Raw genomic sequence first — 22,488 nt, 5'->3', positions numbered from 1 at the left:
GGCTCAAGTGATAGAGTTCTAGCCTTGATAAAATCCAAGGACAGTGCTCAGGTACTGAGCTTAAGCCCAAGACTGGCAAAAAAAAGTCTAAACTGTAGAATGCTGTCTTGGCATTCAATGCATGTCCTATAAAATCGGGAGGGGTGGGAGAGAATGATGAAAAGTGATGCACTGATCAAGATGCATTATATTCACAAACTGCTTTGTTGAATGGCAACTCCTTAAGGATAATTTCTTAAAGTTCAGGCTAAGTAAAAAGACATATGAAAAGGTGGGGGAAACAGGGTAAGGGACAGTTCTGATGGGACTGAAAGATATTGAGTTGGCTAGCAAGCAGAATGAGCTGAGCATGAAGGAAAAAAATGACCAAAAAAAGTAGAAGTTTGAAGTTGAGACAATGGAGGAAATGCCAGGAGGCATAGAATAAAGAACAAAGGAAGAGTGCGTGCTTTATTCATCCTCTTTCAAACCATCCTACATATTCACTCAGACGTAAACAAAATAGGTTAAGAGTCATAAAGTATCTTTGGAGAACAATAACCATGATCTTACTTGGTAGAAAGAAGACAGAGATTTCTGTATCAGTGCTACAGCACTGCCTCCACAGATCTGGAAGCGATTCTTAACACAGGCAGATTGGACTTGCTTCTGCATAACCAGTAGAGAAGAACCAACTGGTAAAAATGCCAACAGAAGCCACTTGGGGCACAAAATAAATCAGATCTATCACCCAATGTCCTGGAGTCTGGAAGAATGGCTTTCTTGTCATATAAGGAATTTCAAGACAGGTTATATAAATTGTTGATAGTGACTTTATAAGAAGGAATTCAAATTTCAAATGCTCTTCTACATGCCTTCCTCCCCCATTATTCTGACCTCTGAAGAATCCTGTGAGTCTTCTAATCTATCCTGTTGATCTTCAGGTCTATTTTTGTGCCAATACTAAGTGATTTTTCTTAGTATGGTTCTGTAGAAGAGTTCAAAATCTGGTATTGTGACACTGCCTGCATTGCTTTTCTTTTTGCCTAAAATTTCTTTGGCTATTCTAGGTCTTTTGTTGTTCCATATGAAGCTTTGGATTGTTTTCCTTGTCTTGATGGGGACTGCACTGACTTTGTATATTTTTGGAAGTATGGCCATTTTCACAATATTGAGTGTACCTATCCATGAACATGGAAGGTCTTAACATTTCCTGGTTGATTTCTTTCTTTAGATGTTTATATTTTTTGTTATAAAGACTTTTATATCTCAGTTAGGTTAATTTCTAGGGTTTTTTTGAGGCTACTGAAAATGGGGTTGTTTTCATGATTTCCCTTTCTACTTGTACATTTTTGGCATACAGAAAGGCTACTGATTTTTATGGTTTAATTTTGTATACTGCTACTTTGCCGGACTGGTTGATTAGCTCTAGGAGTTTGAAAGTAGAGTTTTGGGGGTCCTTTAGACATGAGAGCATGTCTTCTACAAATAGGGGTATTTTTTCTTCTTTACCAAAATGAATCTCTTTAATGTCTTTTTCTTGCCTTATTGCTCTAAGTATTCCAGAACTACACTGAAGAGGAGTGAAGAGAGTCAGTATTTTTTTGACAGTCCTGGGCTTGAGCTCAGGCATGAACCCAGTCCTTGAACTTTCTCAAGGCTAGAGCTCTACCACTTGAGCCTCAGCACCACTTCCGGCTTTTTTCTATGTATGTGGTACCGAGGAATCGAACCCGGGTCTTCGTGTATGCTAGGCAAGCACTCTACCACTAGGCCAAATTCCTGGCCCAAGAGTCAGTATTCTTGCCTTGTTCCCAATGTTAAGAAAAATGGTTTTAGTTTTTTCCCCAGTTAGTATGATGTTGGCTCTTGGTCTGGAATATATAGCCTTTATTGTTTAAAGGAATACCACTCCTTGGCATCTACCTTGAGCATCATGACCCAGGATATGATAAGGACACTTGCACATCCATGTTTGTTGCTACACTGTTTGCAATAGCCAAGATATGGAAACAACCCAGATGCCCCACAATAGATAAATGGATCCAAAAAGGGTGGTACCTATATACAATGGAAATTTATACAGCCATTAGAAAGAATAAAGTAACGTCATTAGCAGAGAAATGGATGAAACTAGAACAAATTATGTTAAGTGAGGTAAACCAAGATCAGAGAAACAAACTATGCATGTTCTCCCTGATATGTGCAAGTTAGATCTAAAATGCACTGTGCTATGACAAAATGCACCGAATTCTAGATACCCACATACAGTGAGAGGAATCACAAAGTGCCTCTTCATGTGTATATAAAATAATATACATACTGAAAAACAAACTCTGAAGATGTGGAAACAAAGGACATTTTTCTTAATTTATTTGTTCTTTTTCTCATGCCTTTGTATCCTTTACCTTATTTACTGTGTCCTCCCGTGTACATCTGTGGGATGGTGGGGGAGGGCACAGAATCAAAGGAAAAGGGGTGAAAAGTGGAGCTGCGGAGCACACTGGACCCTGATGAGAGTGAACTATACAAGTCATGGAGTGGGAGAGAATGAGGGAACAGAGGACACTGAGCAAAAGGAAATGTACCTATTACCTGACATAGGTAAATGTAACCTCACTGTATATCACCTCTAAAACAACAATAAAATGAATTGTGCAAAGAAAAAAGAATCCAGTGACCAGCAGAGTACCAGTGGCTTATGTCTGTAATCCTAGCTACTCAGAAGGCTGAGATGGGAGTACTACAGTTCAAAGCCAGCCCGGGCAAGAAAATCTCCAATTAAGCACCCCAAAAAAGCTGGAAATTGACCTGTGGATCAAGTGCTAGATAATAACCTTGCACCCATGGCCTAAGTTCAAGCCCCAAGTCCAAAAATAAACAACAACCTGTGAGATTGGCAGAATAGTTGTTATTATAGAAGATGAACTTTATAGGTGAGGAATTTGAGAATCTGAGAGGCTAAAGTACCCGTCTCAGCTCATATAGTTCCTGGCATGACTGTAAGCCAAACCCAACTCTACTTATTGTGTCCAGACTGCTGAGTTATCTACGAGAAGGGAATTTGGCTTTAAGAGCCTACTTTAGCTTCCTTCTTCTAGGGCTTGCAGTTTATCTAACCAGTCAGTAATCATTGCAAGACTCCCCAAAGAAAAATCTTGCTATTCCTGTGAGAAGGTTAAATAAACTAGGATGTAAAAGGCTCTTCAAATGATCACCAAATTCAGTTCACACTTCCACAGATACACACAGGCAGAGCAGGATGAGGGCAATGTCAGCCAACAGGACTCTGTCCTTCAACAGAAAAATGATGGATTGATGGTCGGCTGCTTTGACTTTCTAATAAGCTAAAGCAGATGTTTCTGTAGATACTGGAGGTAGGGAGTGAGCTGCTTTCCCCAGGCTCCAGCTGGGAATATCATAGCCCCCAAATGGAATGCATAGCCTGGGAGTGAGTCAGAAACGCTGAAAGAACCTTGGGAAATGTTGACTTCTCTGTCAACGTCCTCGTCTCTGCCCCAACTTCCTGTTAAGAAAAAAAATCCTCATCTTCTTACCCCTCCTCATTAATTGGCAATTATCCTGAGAATTTTTTTAGCCTGAAAACAACCCACTACGTATAGATGGCTCAGTGCCTGTTTCCTGGCAGCTGGCCACTGAGAAGACTCACCAAAGCAGAGAATCTCCATTTAAGTCTGTCAAAAATAGGATGCTGAAAAAAAAATAGGATGCTGGTAGCATTCTTCAGCTTGGTATTTGAGACAAAAGACTAAGGTTTCTGGGTAAAAATGAGTCATTTTATCCTTTCTGCTCTTCCTCTGCCTATGGAAAGTCCTGGAGCTGTGCATCCTGGCGTGACAAGTTATCCTGAAGGATTTCCATTAGCATTTGTTAATTCTGTTGCTTACAGAGTAGATAGGAATCGTCTGATTGAAGTTTGCACTGAAATCCCCAGTTCTGACAATTGACACACGTTATGATGAAGTTTGACAAAAGCAGTATGTAAGCAAATCCTGTAGGCAAATCAGGGAAGGAAATCTCTTTTTCTCCAGTTCCCCAAATTCTAAACATATAGGAATTTGGGGGCTGCCAAATGAGAGTAACAAGAGAAATGTAAATTGTCTATCTTTGAGTTTCAAAGAATAATCAAAGTCTGTCTCTCTCTTTCAAGTTAACCAGAGTCAAAAATCAATAACAACTAAGGGCCGGGAGTTTGGCCTAGTGGTAGAGTGCTTGCCTAGCATGCATGAAGACCCGGGTTTGATTTCTCGGTACCACATACATAGAAAAAGCCAGAAGTGGCACTGAGGCTCAAGAGGTAGAGCTCTAGCCTTGAGAAAGCCCAAGGACAGTGCCCTGGACCTGAGTTCAAGTGCTGGGACTGGCAAAAAATAATAGCAACTATTAATAACCTATATAGAAAAGTTTTTATTCAAAGACAACTAGACAGCCCTGCATCTCGGATTCCTTTGCTCAGACTCTTCACTTAATGTTATCTTCCAAACTTGATGTGTACCCTGTCCTTGTAGAGTCAGGTGCCCCACCATGCCTTTACAGTGTCCGTTCAGCCTCAGTGGAAGCACCCTTCCTACCTCCTACAGGCATCTCACCAATTTACTGTTTCTGCCCTTATTTTTGTAGGGTTTCGATTCAAACACACTAAAAACACAACTAAATAACTCTACTCTCTCCTGATCTAACTAAGAGGTATTAAAGGATTTAGTACTTGCTAGACCTTCATCCAATCCATCAAAGCACATTGCTAGAGAAAATGCTAGAAACAAGGTGATGGAATTCCACAACTATTCACCAGGTTTGTGGAATCAGGGCACCTAGTCCACTTCTGTTGCACCTGTCTATGTTGCTCATCACTCAATGACGCCAAAAAAATATTTACTTAGAAAGCTAGAAGACCAAAGAAGATGGAAACTTTTACTAAAGCCATTCTGCTCCAGAGTTGCAGGCACAAGGTTTATGTAGGGATTGGGGGCTTGGTGCTAGGCCAGTTACGACCCCAGAGTATTCACAAATTTCCGGTAGTCTCTCTTTTTTTATTTTAAAATTATTTTAATAAGATTTTTAAACACTTCTGAAAAACTTATGTACCCCCTTTAGATTTGAGGGCCTAAAAATGAAATGCCTTGCTTAGAGATAGAAATGCTAGTATAAATTAGTATTATAACTGGGTTTTATTGTTAATATTTAGATGCATAAATATAATACACTTTGAACAAATTTGGTCTGCTCTTTTGATGCACAGACTGCCACTATCTGTGCACCCACCAGATGGCCTGGGTTCTGTAAATGTAAAGCAAAATTTGCTGATTAGAAATCTTATGACTCACTTTTTTTAATCCTTTTTCCCAGGAATAGTCAATCTTGTAGCTACACATAAAGATACAAAAGAAATCTCTTATCATAGAACAGGAGCAGATAGTAGAAATGCAATTTTTGCAGTGGAAGATAATGACTTACAAATTTTCCAGGAGAATTTTAACCTGTTAGTCAACAGTGTTATCCATAGCAAAGTTAAATGGGAGGTTAATATATTGCTTAACTGTGTGATTTTATTCCATTTATTTTTATCTTCAACTGGTTTACACAGGGGTTACAATGTAACATGTCTCTTTATGTGTACAGTGCATCTTAGTCAGAGTCACCCTTCCTTCCATCAATCTAGGGAAATCAGCACTGACCAGCAGACTTGAAACTCTTCCTGTTTATATATTTCATTTGCTAGCTATTCGTATAGCATCTTGTGGTCTCTTTTCTATAATGGTTGAATAAGAATGGTTGAGCTATAGTCAGAGAAGAAGTTGTGCAAAGATGGACCTAGACTGTTGTAGATGGGCCTAGGCTATTGTAGAAGGGCTTAAGTCAGATATTGTTTGGCCTAGAGTAAAAGGACTTTACCGATTATTCCCACCTCAGAACCTATGACTCTATACCATCTCTATTAGACTGGTGGTTATTAAAAGACAGGGTTTTTCCCACACTGATGAAGAAAGGTTAGTTGACTGATACCTTTACTACTATCTAGAATATACTGAAGTCCATGAATCAGACTACATCTGAGGCAAAGCTTAGGACAAAGAAACTCTGAAATTCATTCTGGATCATCTAACCTCTGAAGAAGCAAGATGATACTCCAATCACAGCCTGACATGGCTAATTGTTGAAAGTCTAGCTCTTACATGTTCCCATCAGAATAAGAGACAGATGCCACAGTTTCTTGAGCCTGTAAGGAGTCTGTCCTGGGTCACAGAAGGTTCTGGGAACCTGTATCAAACATAAACTGGAACCAACTCTCCAGGTTCTGCTCACTTCCATTGTGGCCAAGCAGATTGAACAGTTGGGACTCACTCCAGAGTATACTGGAAGAAATTCACTGGCCAGAGAGATAGATTCAATGATTTCAGCTTGCTGTCTCCTTTTCATTTTCTCTCACCAGCTTGATTTTATTGCCTGGCTTCAACAATAGGAACAAACTCATGTCCAGCCATAAAACTCTCAGATTTCATCAAAGTAGATGAAGTGTCTGTGTGTTTGTGTTCCATGGGTTAGTGTGAATGAATGAGAGGCCCAATTTCCCTCAATAGATTAAAAGCAATAACAATTCTTGCATAAGCATATTCTAAATGCAGATAATGATATAAGCACTTCATGCTGTGAAGTTCTCTAATTCTCACAGCAGCCCTATGAAACACGTAATATTGTTAGCTTCATTTTAAGAGGTGAAGAAATTGAAATTTATAAAGTACACATGTCTCATATAATACAGGAATCACTATGAAGACTTCACTATTAACGATTATGTTTGAAAGCATAAGTTCTAAGCTGGGAGCAGTGGCTCATGCCTGGAACCCTAGCTACTCAGGGGACAGATCTGAGGATCATGAAAGCCAGCCCAGGCACTAAAGAATGAAAAACTCTTATCTCCAATTAATCACCAGAAAACTGGAAGTGGTGCTGTGACTCAAGGGTAGGGAGGTAGCCTAGAGCTGAAGAGCTCCGGGACAACCCAGGCCCAGAGTTCAAGCTCCACAACCAACAAAAATGGAAAAAGCATGAGTTCTACAGCTAGACTGCTAACATTTGAAACTCTTAGTGAGCTACTTACTAAAATGATACTTGATTCCTGTATGCCTCAGTTTCCTCATCTTGGATTTGTTTTTAATTTGGTTTTCTGAGATAACTATCACTATGTAGCCCCAGCTGGCCTTAAACTCACTGAATTCAGCCTCTCCAGTGCTGGGATTACTGGTGTGTGCCACTGTACCCAGCTCTAACATTCATTATTAACTTGTAGAGTGCTTATGATGGATACATGACAACAGCCACATAAAATGATTAATATTTTCCTGAATGGTAAAAAAAACTTAGTGTTTTCTGTTGTTTATTATTGTTATTGTTAATTCAGGCTATTCTAAAACTATCTCCTTTGGAGCTGTTGCATAGTGATGTCATATTCCTGCAACCATGATTTGTTTCATATACCCATCCCAGCTTTCCACAGTCCCCCAGGCTGCCATCCTTTTATTCCACCATTGAGCATGCACAAGTATGCTCAGTACAAAACAGTTTCACTTTCAACTTCTATCAGACCATTAAAGAAGAATTAGCAGCAACACTTCTCAAGCATTTCAAGGAGAAAGAAAAGGAAGAAACTCTATCAGATTTATTCTCTGAAGTCAGTATTATATCAAAACCAAACATGGATACAACAAAAGAAAAAGAGAATTATACACCAATCTCTTTAATGAACATAGGTGCCAAATTCTAACAGCACATAAACAGGATTAAGAACAAAAATTACATTACCATCTCAAATGATATAGAAAGGCTTAGAAAAAAAATCATCAAATGTTTAACATAAAACTCTGAAGCAACTAGGAATACAAGTAATATACTTTAGCATAATAAAAGATATCTATGACAAATCCATAGCCAACGTCATATTAAAACAATAAATAAATTCATTTACTCTGAAGTCAGGATGGAGACAAAGGTGCCTACTCTCTCCACTTTTATTCAGTATGCTACTGAAATTCCTAGCCAGAGCAATAAGGCATGAGAAAGAAATAAAAGGGATCCAAATAAGGAAAGAAGAAATTAAAGTATTCCTATCTGCAGATAATATGATTTTATACACTAGAAAACTTCCGGATCTGATCATTATTTTTGGCAGTGCATCTGGTGCAAAATAAACATACAAAAGGAGTAGCTATTATCTGTACTAACAATTAAAAGGATAAGGAAGAAATCAGTGAAACAATTCCATTCACTGTAGCTTTAAAAAATAAAATACCTAGTTATAAACTTAACCAAGAAGATAAAAGACTTGTAAAATTAAACCTTAAAAAAAAGCTGGACACTGGTGGCTCATGCCTGTAACCTTAATTGCTTAGGAGGCTAAGATTCAAGGATCACAGTTCAAAGCCAGCCTGGGCAGGAAAGTCTGTGACACTTTTTTGGGGGGGCTTATTAATACAGTATTTATTTTGTCTTCCCTGTCAAACCTTGAGCCAACAACTTTCCCCAGGTACAAGAAAAGGAACATATAGGGCAGCCAAGACATGGGAGAATAAACTATGGGAGGTGGAGATAGCTCCTTCACATGGTGAAGAAGATGAGAAAAGCACCATCAACCAGAAAAGCCCCATGGCCTCCGAGAAGACAAAGCCCACAATGTCATAGAAGAGCTGCTGCTTCCGAGAAGGGTTCCTGGCTTAACAAGTAATAAGGCTCCCAATTCCAGCCCCAGAGCCAGCCACCCCAACTGTGGCAGCCCCAGCTCCAATGAACTTGGGTGCTGTATCAATGTCCCTTGAAATGGCGCTGGTTTGAAAGCTGTGGCTAGGGACAAGTGAGGTCAGGGGATGTGGGCCTGCCAAGCTGTGGCTCTCATTTGTCAGTGTCTCTGGTCGGTTCAGTACCACTGCAGATAGTGGTCAACTCAGCAGCTGATAGGTGGGAGTAGACCGAGGAAGCAGTAGAGGCAAACTTGGAGCAGGCATACATTTTCAGGGGTGAGGGGTATGGCAGGCAAGCTGCTCCCAGGGCAGAGAAGATGGCTGCGACACTCTTATCTCCAATAAACTACCAAAAACCCAGAAGTACAGCCATATCTCAAGGGATAGAGTTCTAAACTTGAACATGAAAAGCTCAAGGACAGTGTACATGTCCTGAGTTCAAGCCTCAGGACCAGCATGAAAAAGGAAGGAGGGAGGGGAGGGAGGGAGGAAGGGAGGGAGGAAGGAGGAAAAAAATAAAGAAGAATAGAAAGAAAAAACACACTAGAAGATGAAACGACTTCCTATGTTCATAGACTGGTAGAATAATATTGTGAAAATGTATATGATATTGAAAGTGACCTATAGACTCAATGCAATGCCCATTGAGGTCCCAATTCATGATTCTCAGAAATAGAAAAATAAATTATATTTAGAATGCATTTGGAAGCATTTTAAAATAACTCAAAGAGCAAAAGTAATCTTGATTTTTTAAAAAATAGTAACACTAGATTGATCATAATACTAAACTTAAAATTATACTATAGAAGACATTCTTTTTTATTTTGTGGGTCATGGGGCTTAAACTCTAGGCCTGAGCACTGTCCCTGAGCTCTAGGCTACCACCCTACCCCTGAGTCACAGCACCAGTTCCCATTTTCTAGTGATTAAATGGAGATAAGAGTCTTCCGTTCTTTAGTGCCTGGGCTGGCTTTGAACTGAGATCCTCAGATCTCAGCCTCCTGAGTAGCTGGGATTACAGGTGTGAGCCACCATGCCCAGCCTATAGAAGCCATTCTAACAAAAGCATTATAGTACTGGCACCAAAATACACACAAAGACTAGAGGAACCGAATGAAAGGCTCAGAAATAAAACCACACAGCTTCAACCATCTCATCTTTGAAAAAGGAGCCAAAATATAAACTGAAGAAAAGACAGGCTCATTAACAAATGGTACCAGCCATTTTGGTTATCTACATGCTGAAAACGTAAGTCCTTTTATCCTTTATAAAAACCAGCCTCAAATGGGTTAAAGGTAGTAATATAGTACCTGAAACCTTGAGACTACTACAGGGAAGCATAGGGAAAGATATGACCTTGGATTCAGCAAATAAGAGCAAGAATGGAAAAGTAGAATTACATGAGATTAAAGTTTTTGCACAGGTAAGGAATCAAGAGGCAATTCACAGAATTCAAGAAAATCTTCACTAGCTAGCCAACGAATAAACAATGAATATCTAGAATACATAAAGACCTAAAAAGTTAAACACTGAAAGAACAAATAATCTAGCTAATAGCAGATGAGCTAAAAAGACAGTTCTCAGATGTACAAATGTTTTCAAAACTCTCTAGCTTCCAGCTGGATGTGGCTGGCTCACACCTACAATCCTAGCTTCTGAGGAGGCTGAGATCTGAGGACCATGGTTTGAAGTCAACTCAAGCAGGAAACACCAAGAGAACTCATCTCCAATTAAGCAGCAGAAAAGCTGGAGTGGAGGTGTGGCTAAAGTGATTAAAGCACCTTTAGCAAATAAAAGCTCAGCAAGAGTGCTCAGATCAAGCTCTAGTAACAGGCACACATGCAAAAACAAAACAAAACAAACAAGCAAACAAAAAAACCTCACACAACTCTCTAACTTAGAGCAGTGAAGAAAGCAGCTGGGGCTGGGGGGCTATGGCTCACACCTATAATCCAAGCTACTCAGGAGGCTGAGATCTGAGGATCGCGGTTCAAAGCCAGCCTGGGCACTAAAGTCTCTGAGACTCTTATCTCTGATTAACCACCAGAAAATCAAAAGTGGTTCTGTGGCTCAAGTGGTAGTGTGATACCCTTGAGCTTAAGCGGTCAGGGACAGCGCCCCGGCCCAGAGTTTAAGCCCTATGTCTAACAAGAAAGAAAGATAGAAAGAAAGGAAGAAAGAAAGAAGGAAGGAAGGAAGGAAGAAAGGAAGGAGAGAAGAGGGGGGAGGAAGGAAGGAAGGAAAGAAGAGAGGAAGGGAGGAAGGAAGGAAGGAAGGAAGGAAGGAAGGAAGGAGAGAAGGAGAGAGGTCAGGAGGGAAGGAAGTGAGAAAGAGAGAGAGAGACAGAGAGTAAGAGCAAGCAGCCTCTTACATCACTCACATCCAGGGTAATTTTCTCCTCCTCATTCTTCTTTCATGATCATTTAAGGGCCAATCATCCAATATTATTGAGAGGCCAGGTCTCTCAGTAAACTTGAGACCCCAGCCACAGTGCCAGTCTAGTCTACTCCCAAGGGAAAAGCTAAGACTCTGGGACTCTGAGTTTCTCCTATGAGTTTTAAAGGGATATAAGCAAAGGAAAACTAAGCTGTGATATCCAGACCACAACAAAAGTTTTGAGGATTCCATGTTCACTTTCAAAGATTATAAAACGATGAATGTCGTGTACTCATGTATTTGGTACCATTTTTTTCTTTTTCTTTTTTTTTGCATTTTTTATTGTAATTAGTAAAAGGGTTACATGATATTTGCCAGATAGAAGGTGCATTAGTTCACATACATTGATACCCTTTCACATGTCTTGGTACCCATTTCCCTCCCCCCCCACACCCCCCACCCGTCTTGGTTTTCCCCCCTTCCCTATCAAATTTCAAATAACCAAATACAAATAAATTCAATATATCAGATAACAAAGTGAGATACTATAACAATATGAGATAACCAAGGGAGAGCAAAGGAGATGAGAGACAACATAGTACATTAAGGACAACAATCATTCGTTATATGGCTTTTGTTTCAATATCCTGGAGGTCCTTTCAATTAGCTTCATACTATATGGCCTTATGTATCAAGATTTTGCTCTATTGCAGATCTCTGCTAGTAGAGCCCAAGGTTTCTACTGATTATGACGAATGAGGGAAACCATTGAGCCTAAGTTCCTTTGAGTCTGGCTTACTTCACTTAATATGATTTTTTCTAAGTCTTTCCATTTCCTAACAAATGGGAGTACCATTTTTTTCTACTGTCGGTGGTGGACAAAGCCCACCCATGCCTCTGGCTCCACAGCCTGCAGAGATTGTTAGGGCTGGAGCCCCTTCACTGCAATGCCTGCTTAGTGCTCAGCTCCGTGGCAGACAATGCCTGCCAATGTGGCAGCTCCACTGCGTACTGCTGCCACTAGAGCCTTTTAGGGTTCTTGTCTCAAGAATTAGACAACTGAAGTCAACAGATGAGGAAAAGTGACTGGAAAGGATTCAATCTGGTAAGTAAGTAATTTGCTGGAAGGGACGTTATTGGGGCAGGGAGCAGGAAGTCCTAGTGGCTGAGTGTAGACATTTCTATACAACAGACTAGGTTTTGATTGGTTACCTCTGTTATAATTAGGTGTTTGGGAAGGTGACACCTTATTGGTCAGGTACCACAACATTCTGATTGGTTATGAATTACTAATCAGGTCCCACCTGTAAATCCTCTCCCCCAAGTCATGGGGTGGCCTTGAACCATGATCCTTAGATCTAAGCCTCCTGAGTAGCTAGGATTATGGGCATGAGTCACCACGCCTGGCTAACAACTATTCATAGAGCATCTACCTTGTGCTGAGTGCATTTCATTAAACTATCCAACAACTCAGAGGGGTCCAGAAACTGAAGTTCCGAAAGGTTACATTGCCAGCCCCAAATCACTGAGCTAGACTCATAACTCTACAAGCCTCTAAAACCGGATGCCTTTGGCTATAGGGGCCCCTTTGCTGGCCTGTGTTTTCAATCTAGCTGAAGGATTGCTCTCTGCAGGTGACATCTGTTCCTATTAACTTCCTTTCTTGGGGGTCAAGAAAGAGAAATCAAATACTGTGGCACACAGATACGGGGCCCCAGGTACCTCTAGAGGAATACGTGCCTTGATACGCTGCTGGTGATTCTAACTCAAATGTGCAGATTGGCCCCTCTTCTGAAAAGGATTTTTTCCTCTGGTATTCATTCTTTTATTTGTTCAACATGCAGTCATAGAGCACTGGGTATGCGGTTCTATGTTTGTTCTCCAGTATAACTGAGATGCACATGTCCAGAGCAGAAATAGGAGACAGTAAAGCTCTTCCTCAGCTATCATACCATGCAATGGAGACTGAGACACCACTCTGCCTTCTAAGACTCAGTCCCATGCCTGCTTTGATCCTCCCTTGCTATGTGACCTGGTCTGTTTCCTTACTTCCTTTCACTGACTTCATTTGGGTTCTGAAAGCCCCACATCCATAGGGGCCTCTTTTTCCCATTTTACCATCTCCTGCCTGTAGAGCAACTGGCATAATCCAAAACTGAATTCCGCTAGTCTGTGGTTGCATCACTGGCTGTGCGGTGTGAACTCTACAGTGGCACCTCTGAACAGAACAGCCGGGCAGGAGTGATCAGAGCGCTTCGTGGAGAGCATCATGCCTTCATGGCAACCAGACACATCATCTGTGGGGTTTATGAGCTAGATCGCAATCCTTCAGCTAGATTGAAAACACAGGCCAGCAAAGGGGCCCCTAGAGCCAAAGACATCAGGTTTTGGAGGCTTGTAGAGTTATGAGTCTAGCTCAGTGATTTGGGGCTGGTAATGTAACCTTTCGGAACTTCAGTTTCTGGACCCCTCTGAGTTGTTGGATAGTTTAATGTAATGCACTCAACACAAGATAGATGTTTTATAAAAGTCAGTGGTTAACACTTTCCTGAGAATGAAGCCATGGCTTTTCAAATCTAACCAGCGGGTGGTTGCCCCAAAAAAATTGTTTATGACTTCTCAGGATTGAGTCGCTGTCTTCTTAGAGGAATAACTGAGTACTGGCCACAGACCTATGAGGGGTTGAAAGGTCAATAGGTCAGCCCACACCCTCTTCCCAGCCCTAGGATTGCTGGCGCCATGTGTGTGCTTGCCCAGGAACTCAGACAAACAAGGAAATTCACAAGGAAATCCCACTGCTCCTGAACTATTTTCTGTCAACCTAAACTTGTCGTCAGGGACATGACTGAGGAATGACCATATAATTCTGACACTTTGGCCTAGAAATTGCTGCTTCCTGTGACTATCTTGCCAGTCATTAGTTTCCCTGCTGAGGTCACAGTGCCATTCCCAGGAGCCAATCTAGTGACCATCGAGACATGCCAGGGACCTCCCAGGTGGGGCACTCGGAAGGAAAGAACCTCTGAGGTCTACTGTCACCCTGTGTGGATCCCTTCCACAATGTCCTTGCTGTGTGGAGTGCTAGTGGGCACAGAATCACCTCCAGCAATTTTGTCTACCTCGTGTGTGAAATTTCTGAAATCTAAGTCTCCTTGACTTCCACACATTGGCTCTGCTATTTCTCCTTCATGGCCACCCAAAAACCAGTTAGATTTGTTTGTTTTTCTCACAAAACAGTCCTTCCTAAATTTGAAAAAAAAAATTTCCCTATGCCTCATTCCACTCTGCTTTCTTTTTCAGGCTCTCCTGAGCCTCTCTTGCTGATCCACTTCAGGTTCTTCACCTACAGAACAATTTTCTTCCTATCCTATGACTCCTCCAGCCCCTGACTCCCACTTCACCTCCCACCTAAGCCGTTACATCTGGCTGGCTTGTAGTGTGAGAGTTCATATCAGTCCCATGCTATCCACCCTTGTCTTCTTCACATTGCAACCAGCTGCTCAGGATTCCCCTATCCTCCCCTCTCACATCCTGTCTTTCATCTGCAATCTTTTCTATATTGCCTTATCTCTTCTGCATCCCACAATGGCTATTCTGTACCCTATTTCATCTCCAACCTTCTTAAGATAAATAATCTTCCCCTTCCATTTATGTAAGTATGAATGCAGTATGACTCCCTGTCACCACTCCACTAAAGGAAATCTGTGAAAATAACCAATAATCTTCCAGTAGTCACTCCTCAGTCTCTGTCTCACATATACCTATTTGTTGAGGTAAGTTTTATATCATACTGAGTATAGTTCTTCCTAGCAGGAATTTGAAGTAAAACAAAATTTTCAATAAATGATTGAGATATGTTACTATAAGGGTGTGTGTGTGTGTGTATGTGTGTGTGTGTGTGTGTGTGTGTGTGTGTGTGTGTGTGTCCAGAATATTGCAGGAACCCATAGAAGAGAATTCAGACTCCCCTAAGGACAGGGAATATGATTGGTCAGAAAGCTTTCTAGAATAGATGATATTTAAGCTGGGCCCTACAATTTTTTGATTTAAATTTTATTGTAAAGGTGATGTACAAAGGAGTTACAGTTACATAAGTCAGGTAATAAGTACATTTCTTTTTAACAGTGTAACGCCTTCCTTCATTTTCTCACCTTTTTCTCTTCTTGACCTCTCCAAGTTGTAAAGTTCATTCCTATTCATTATCTAACAAGTATCACTACTAAATTGGTTCATCCTTTATCCTCTTCTCTTCCCCAAATCAGATAAACTTATATACAAGACAATGAATACGGAAATCAAAAACAGTGACAAAAGAGAATAAACCAAAGGGGGAAAAAATAAAGCAAAAAAGAAATAACTAAAAACAGTGCAATAAAATTTTTTTCCACTTCTTGGAGTTCATTTCAAAAAGCATGATTTTATATGGTCATATGCACATAGCTATTTACCCTTTATGATCCTCTCCTAACAATATCCTCCTTTGTTTTCATAGTGTGAATAGTGTTATTTAATTAATCATGTCCAAGTATAATTATTTGTCTTTTTAATCCATTGAATTAACTTGTACATTCATAGACAGATTTTAGTTATTACAAATGAGAAAAGGCATGCAGTCTATGTTTATTTGATTCTGGCTCACTTTGCATAATGTAATTTTTTCCAAGTCTTTCAATTTCCTTATGAATGGGGCAATATCATTCTTTCTGATGGAAGCATAGAATTCCCTTGTGTATATATACCACATTTTCTTGATCCACCCATCTACTGGGGGCATCTGTGTTGATTCCATATATTAGCTATGGTGAATAATACTATAATGAACATGATTGTGCTGGTGGCTTTAGTGCAGGCTGGTTTGTGGTCATTTGGGTAAATCGGGCCCTCAACTTTAACTAGTGGTTTGCTTAGCACAAAGGAGCGTTCTAAATGGAAAGATCAAAGATATGGTTCTGTATAAGGGCCTACAGGATCGAGGAGCCACAAAATATTGGAAGTCAAGGACACTGAGCAATCAGGCTGGGGCCAGAGTAAACATTACCCAGGGAGTTTGAATATAACCCAGTAGAAGTCCTGTTAAGATTTTTCAAAACTAAGTGGCCTGTGTGAATTTGTGTACAATAAGATATGGAGAATAGACTGAAAAATGGATACATTTGAAGAAGTAACAATTATCTAACAAGTATCACTACTAAATTGGTTCAGAAAAAACAATTATAGTATATTCATGGAGGAAGGGTGGGCTCACACTGAATCCATCCAGTCTCACTATAGAAAATCCTTTCTGCAGGAGCTTAGGGCTCTCAATGTGTGTTTCACCACAGGCGTAAAGAAATGGGACAGCAGAGTAGGGTCATTGGTCAGATAAGTCTAGATAATGCTAGGTGTCCTAATGTGGGACTTCTCAATGTTTCTAATACACACATATATGGTATGTGTAATATACAGAGTTATCCAAACTTTCTTGACCATGAAACCTTTTCCTAAGAGCATTTGGAGGGCATAAAGTTTAATGGAATGTGTAAAATAGAAGAAAAAAACACAAAACGCCTAGAGTTTCATAATTCTGTCATCTCTAGTTCCTGGAAGGAAAAGAAAAGGAAAGAAATAGTTTTCCATAGGTGATAGCTGTTATTCCCACTGGAATCCACTTGGGAATCCTAGATGTGTTTTTCATTCAGACAACAACAGAGCAGACTTCCATGGAAATATGAGTGGTAGCTTTTAGTCATTCTGTTTGGAGACAGGCTTAGCAAGCTCACCTGCTCTTCCCAGGTCTCTTATATTTGTTCAGGCCTGAAAGAGGTCAGACCAGGTGCTTGAAAGAATGGCAGGTCCTGACCTCTGGAACACAGAAACCAGGTCTACAAGCCCTGGAATGTTTTACACCCCCCTCCACACACACACCACATTTCTTAGCTTGCAGATGGAAAAGCAGAACATCACCTCCTTCCCCAGGGGAGTTTATATGTCAGGTGATGGGTACTCACTTCTGGTAGCCATGGTCTGGTCTCATCACACTGCCATCTACCTTTCCTGGATTCCCAGGCACAGATCACCCTCACTACAAGGGAGGGGATCAAATGTCTACCCGTCATCATGTGTCTTTAAGTGAACCCTAACTTTGGAATGCTTTCCCTAGCAGCTCCAATGCTATTTCCCACTGAGTCCTCAGGGTCAAGAAGTCTTGGCCATTCCCTGTGTGGCTTGGGAGGTGCCTTTTTCCTTATCACAGGAATTCCCCACTAGAGAACCATCCAATTTTCCCCTGCTGCTGCCAGAGCTGCAGCATGGAAAGTTCAAAAGTGCAAAGCAGGAGCCTCCTGAAAGGAGTGGACAGCTTCTGCCAGAATAGAAGGCAAGCAGGAAACAGGAGAAGTAGAATCTGGGCTGTTCCAGGCAGGGGGCCCTGATTAGATTCCTTTTTTTTGGTGGGGAGGTTCTAGTGCTCCCTTTGAATAGTTCCCACTTGCACACACTCATTCTCTAGATTATCCTAGCCCCAGTTGCTCTTTAAGAACTTAGAACTTCTGCCCAAGTCCCTGGTGTATTACCTCTAATCTCATAATCAAATGGATTGTGCTTCTCCTCCAACACACTCAGATCAAGAACCTGAGATCCAGAGAGAGAGAGAAAGGAGACTCAAGCAAGTATTTACAAGCAGAGCAAGAACATGGTTTTCTGCTTTCCTGTTGAGTGTCTTCTTCACCATGTGTCTCTTTCAATGGAGAAAGCTTTATTATCTATTTATCTTTGAAATCTATATTGTTTTTAAACTAAACTAAGGTTGAGCCAGGTCCAGATTCCAACACCAGCACATACCAAGTTCAGTAGCATAAGTAACCCTAGGCAAATAGCATCTGCAATTCAGGATTCCTTCTCAGTAAATATTACTAACTTCAGCATTGTATGAAAGGAGAGAAGGCTAGAATTCCTGTGACAAGGATGGAAGAGGCTCTTGGCCCTGGCAACATACACCATAAGTCATTGCCACCTGCTTCATGGCATCTAATCAACATTTTTAATGAAACCAGGTAAATTTGGGGGTGGGTAGTATTTAGAAAGATTAAGGAGAATGATTTAAAAAAAGGGGGTGACACACTAATCAAGATACATTTACTCACAAACTGATATATTAAATTGAAACACCTTTGTCCAAATACTTAAAATATTAGTGAGGATATAAATAATTTTTTGAAAAGAAATAGTACTCACTTCAGAAATTCATGTGAAGATTATGAGAGCATGCTTAAAGAGCTAAGTGTGATGTCCAGCAGGTAATAAATACTCATCAAAGGTTAACTATTGTTTGCTAGCTTTCTCATGTGTATACCATTTAAATGTGTGTTATGGTGTAGGCCTGCATTTGGACATATATGGATGGATGGGGAAAAGGTTTTCCACCTGAGCCATTTCACTTTCAATTTTTATTATGAAATTTTGTTTTCTTTACTAGCTTCTAATTAACAAGTTTTCTGACAAACTCACAAACTTGCCACCAACTCATATATCTATCCTTCCTTAAAACATAATTGAACGGTATCAGCTCACCACAGGTTTTTAAGAGATGTGGGTAGCTGAGTGAATGATGGACGGATGGATGGATGGATGGATGGATGGATGGATGGATGGATGGATGGATGGAGAAGATTGATGGAGGGATGATGGATAGATGAATGGATGAGTGTATGGATGGTGCTAAGTCAGACACTGTATACCCATTCCTGGTACAGACTGATTTCATGAATGCCATAAAGGAAAGACTGAGGAACTGGAATATATGCTGAAGGACCCAGAGATCTTGATAGATTCAGTGGAAGCAAGGGAAGCAAAGGAGAAGATGTAGTCAGAGACTAAAAGGGGGCCAGTATGAAATCCCAAAGTAGGAGTGGTACCAAATAATGGAAGGCCCAGAAAGCAGGCCTAGAGATATCCAAGAAGAACAGGGTTCTAGAGGTTCTGAGGACTAGGAACTCTCAGTCCAGGCTATTGGATGGATGATCAACAAAGACTTTTGTAAAATCCCGAATGTATAAAATGAACTGAACTGAGGTTTATTCAGTATTCCATAAATTTTTTCAAGAGAACCAGGGGTTTTCTTATCTAAAACTGAATTAAAAATGAAATAGTAAGTTGGGCGCAGTGGTTCACACCTGTAATCCTAGCTATTCAGAGGCTGAGATCTGAGGATCAAGGTTCAAAGCCAGCCAAGGCACAAAAGGACCTGAGACTCTTACCTCCAATTAAACCTCAAGGAAAAAAAAATGGGAAGTGGGGCTTGGCTCAAGGGTAGGGAGGTAGTCTTGAGCTGAAGAGCTCAAAGTCATAGGGACATCAAGAGTTGAAGCCCCACCACAGGCAAAAAAAATGAAATAGTAATCATACACCAAACAAAAGTGTGTATAATTCTTGCATTTAAAAAAAAATCTCAGCAGATGATAGTGCTTCTTAAAGATCTGTGTGTGTGAGACATGGGGGGAGGAGAAAGAGGGAGGGCAGGAGGGAGGAACTGCATGACTTGTTTTGTTGCTGACCTTTTCAGCTTTTAGCCCAAGGCTAGCTGTGGAATAATGTTGGAAAGTCCTCTATACAGTAAAATCTCTCCAACATCTAAAGGCATGCTGTTCCTCACTCACTCCCAGTTCACATACTTGAAATTCATACTTAAAACAAAAAATTGCTGTAAATTTTGACTTGGCATGCATGACATTATATTTGTGGATGGAAGGTTTTACTTATTTCTATTCATGGTAAAATTGTCCTTCAGTATCCCAGGGAGATTAGTTCCAGACTCTTTCTGGATGCCACAACTATGGATGCTCAAATCCCTCATTAAGTGCCTGCATTCAACCAATGCCCATTGCTATCTTTTTGAGGTCATGAAATCTCCCCAGAGCACACACAAATTCAAGGCGGAATTTGTGTGCTTCTCATTTTCCAAACCAATTCTTTGCACCTCACTCTCCTCCTGAACAGTGATCTGAAGTCATCTAGAAAGCTTGTCTCTTTTCTAGCAAGTCTAGCTGTCTTTTCAGAATTAGATCTCTGATTAGTAAACTTTACATTCCCTTTGCTGTAATTGCCCCCTGCTTTCGTGGCCTGGTTGAAACTTCGCCTCAGAGAAGGAGGCCAGTACTTCCCCTAGAGCCTAAAATAGCTGTGTTCCCTCTCACACTAAATGTATCTCAGAACCAGGAAGTGGGGTTTCAGCTATTGCTATTGCTTTAAGCCAGTTATGACCCTTCCTCTCACAAAAACTCTGGTACAAACCAGGCATTTTGCACACCTATAATCCCATCACTCGAGAGGTTGATGTAAGAGGTTGCAAATTCAAGAGCAGCCTGGACTATATAGGGAAATTCTGCCTCAGAACAATCAGACTAACAAAACAAATAAAAATGTGTATACAAGAAGAAGAGGGGCAAAATGACATAGCAAGCACATCCCCTTATCAGTACTTACTCTATGATTATGGATAATATCTACAGTCACCATGACACATTGTTTAGTATTTTATAGTCAAAAATTTACCTGAAGATTATAGCTAAAAGTACTGTATTGTACACTTGAAAAGTCACTAAGAAAATAAACCTTAGACTTGCATTCCACAGAAAAGATAGCCATGTACAGAATGTATATGTTAATTAGCTTAAGTATGGTAATCATTTTATTATTTATATACATTATATATATACAATTTTAATATATACAATTTTAATTAACCACTTAAACTTCAGGGAAAAAGCCAATACAGGTATAAATGTCTGAGTACAAGCGTTAGTACTGGCACAAAAATAAAAAGAAAGAAAAATTAGGTTATGAAATTCTAGTGAATAAAGTCCTTTTTAGGAAGACCTGGAGGCAAAAATAACAGATGAGCAGAAAGACATCTCAAGCATTGTCTGTATTTGCCAAAGCAGAGGCTTTCATAACTTTCTGCACTGCCACATCCAGAATCATCTAGAATGCTTGTTTTAAAAGTCTAATTCCTGAGCCGTATCTCACAGTCTCTGAGTGAGGCCAACTGTAAGGAAGCCTTGATTTTTTTTTTCTTTTTGTGGGGCGGTGGGGGGTGGTGGTTCATAAGCCTTGAACTGGGCCTGGGCACTGTCCCTGAGCTCTTCAGCTCAAGGCTACCACCCTACCCTTGAGCCTCAGCCCCACTTCCAGTTTTCTAGAGGTGAATTAGAGATAAAAGTCTCAGGTCCTTTTGTGTCCAGGCTGGCTTTGAACCTTGATCCTCAGATTTCAGCCTCCTGAGTAGCTAGGATTACAGGCATGAGCCACTGCGCCCAGCTAAGCCTTGATTTTTGACTGAGCTCACTAATTGATTCTTCTAGCCCTATCAGCTGAAAATCATCTTCTCCAAGATGTTAGCAGAAAAGACAGTGATGTTTGTGGTGACGTTTTTTTCCCTTTCCTGCTTTGCTGGGGAACGGTACCTCAAATTGAGAGTCTCCAGTTGATGTAGGAACTGCAGGCGTCATGGTCTATCAAGAAAGACTTTTAGAGCCTGCAGTGGAGTGAGCTTCCTTCTGGGATCTCAGATGACCACAGGCTGCAGAGAAGGCCGGCCCCAGCTCAATCCTCCGGACTAGAGTTGCCACTAGTCCACATTAGATACATTGATGTTGGCTTGGGTAACTGTGAAGCCTAGGGCCTCTACCCTCTCCCTTTCCAATCCTTGTTCATGATGGGGCAAACAGATTTCAACTGCCAAGAGTTTGTAACCCAAAGAAGAGCCATTACACTCCTCCTCCCTCCCCCGCCGCACCCTCAGGGCCTGAGTCTTCTTCTCCCTCTCTAGTGAAAGTTGCCATCTGCTGGGGATGAGCCACCAGAAAGCAATCATGTCCTCTTCCCTGCCTGCCTCCCCACAGGTTTGGAATAAATTGCCTCGTGCAGTTTGAAGACTTTGCCAAGGACAATGCCTTCCGTCTGCTTCACAAATACCGCCACAAGTACTGCATGTTCAACGACGATATCCAAGGTAGGTTTCCACCCACCTGACAAACACTTCTTCCCGAGGGCTCCCCTCTGTGCCAAGATAAAAGAGAGAGAAATCATCTCACAGCAGGTTCGCTCCCAGCAGCTCTTGAAGAGAGAACATGTAACTTGGATTGATTCAACTCCCACTTGGCCAGCTTTTAGTTCTAGAATGTCACTTTGCTGATCTTTATGAAATGGAAATCATTGCCACTTTAGATAAAGGTAGGGATTGTATTTAAAATATAGATAAGTAGATAGAGGGATAGATAAGAGCTATTTATATAGATTTTCATATATGTGTGAAATTTTACATCAATGTGCTTTACCAGCTACTTGAACTTGGAAAAATCACTTCTCTGACGATAGTTGAATCATCAGTCCTATGGAAATAATG

At 40.8% G+C, this 22,488-nt stretch overlaps 1 protein-coding gene, 1 non-coding gene and 1 pseudogene across 3 annotated transcripts in view; 2 read left to right on the top strand and 1 right to left on the bottom strand.

The window, feature by feature from the left end:
- Positions 1 to 22,488, top strand: part of Me3 (malic enzyme 3) — a 164,214-nt gene that overhangs the window by 121,609 nt on the left and 20,117 nt on the right. For both annotated transcript variants that reach the window (XM_090348584.1, XM_090348585.1), the window contains exon 8: positions 21,986 to 22,095. In XM_090348584.1, the coding sequence (XP_090204710.1) occupies positions 21,986 to 22,095 (110 nt within the window). The remainder of the gene's footprint in view (positions 1 to 21,985; positions 22,096 to 22,488) is intronic.
- On the bottom strand, positions 8,493 to 9,000 carry LOC150053602 (ATP synthase F(0) complex subunit C2, mitochondrial pseudogene; annotated as a pseudogene).
- Positions 18,008 to 18,129, top strand: LOC150053601 (U6atac minor spliceosomal RNA). Its single transcript, XR_016538185.1, has one exon. It is a non-coding gene; the product is annotated as a U6atac minor spliceosomal RNA (small nuclear RNA).

This window comes from Megascapheus bottae, chromosome 16 (assembly GCF_031878675.1).
Source record: "Megascapheus bottae isolate mThoBot1 chromosome 16, mThoBot2.hap1, whole genome shotgun sequence".
NCBI classification, from domain to species: Eukaryota; Metazoa; Chordata; class Mammalia; order Rodentia; family Geomyidae; genus Megascapheus; species Megascapheus bottae.
The sequence above is the reverse complement of the archived record's forward strand: the minus strand, read 5'-3'. Positions and strand labels throughout refer to the sequence as shown.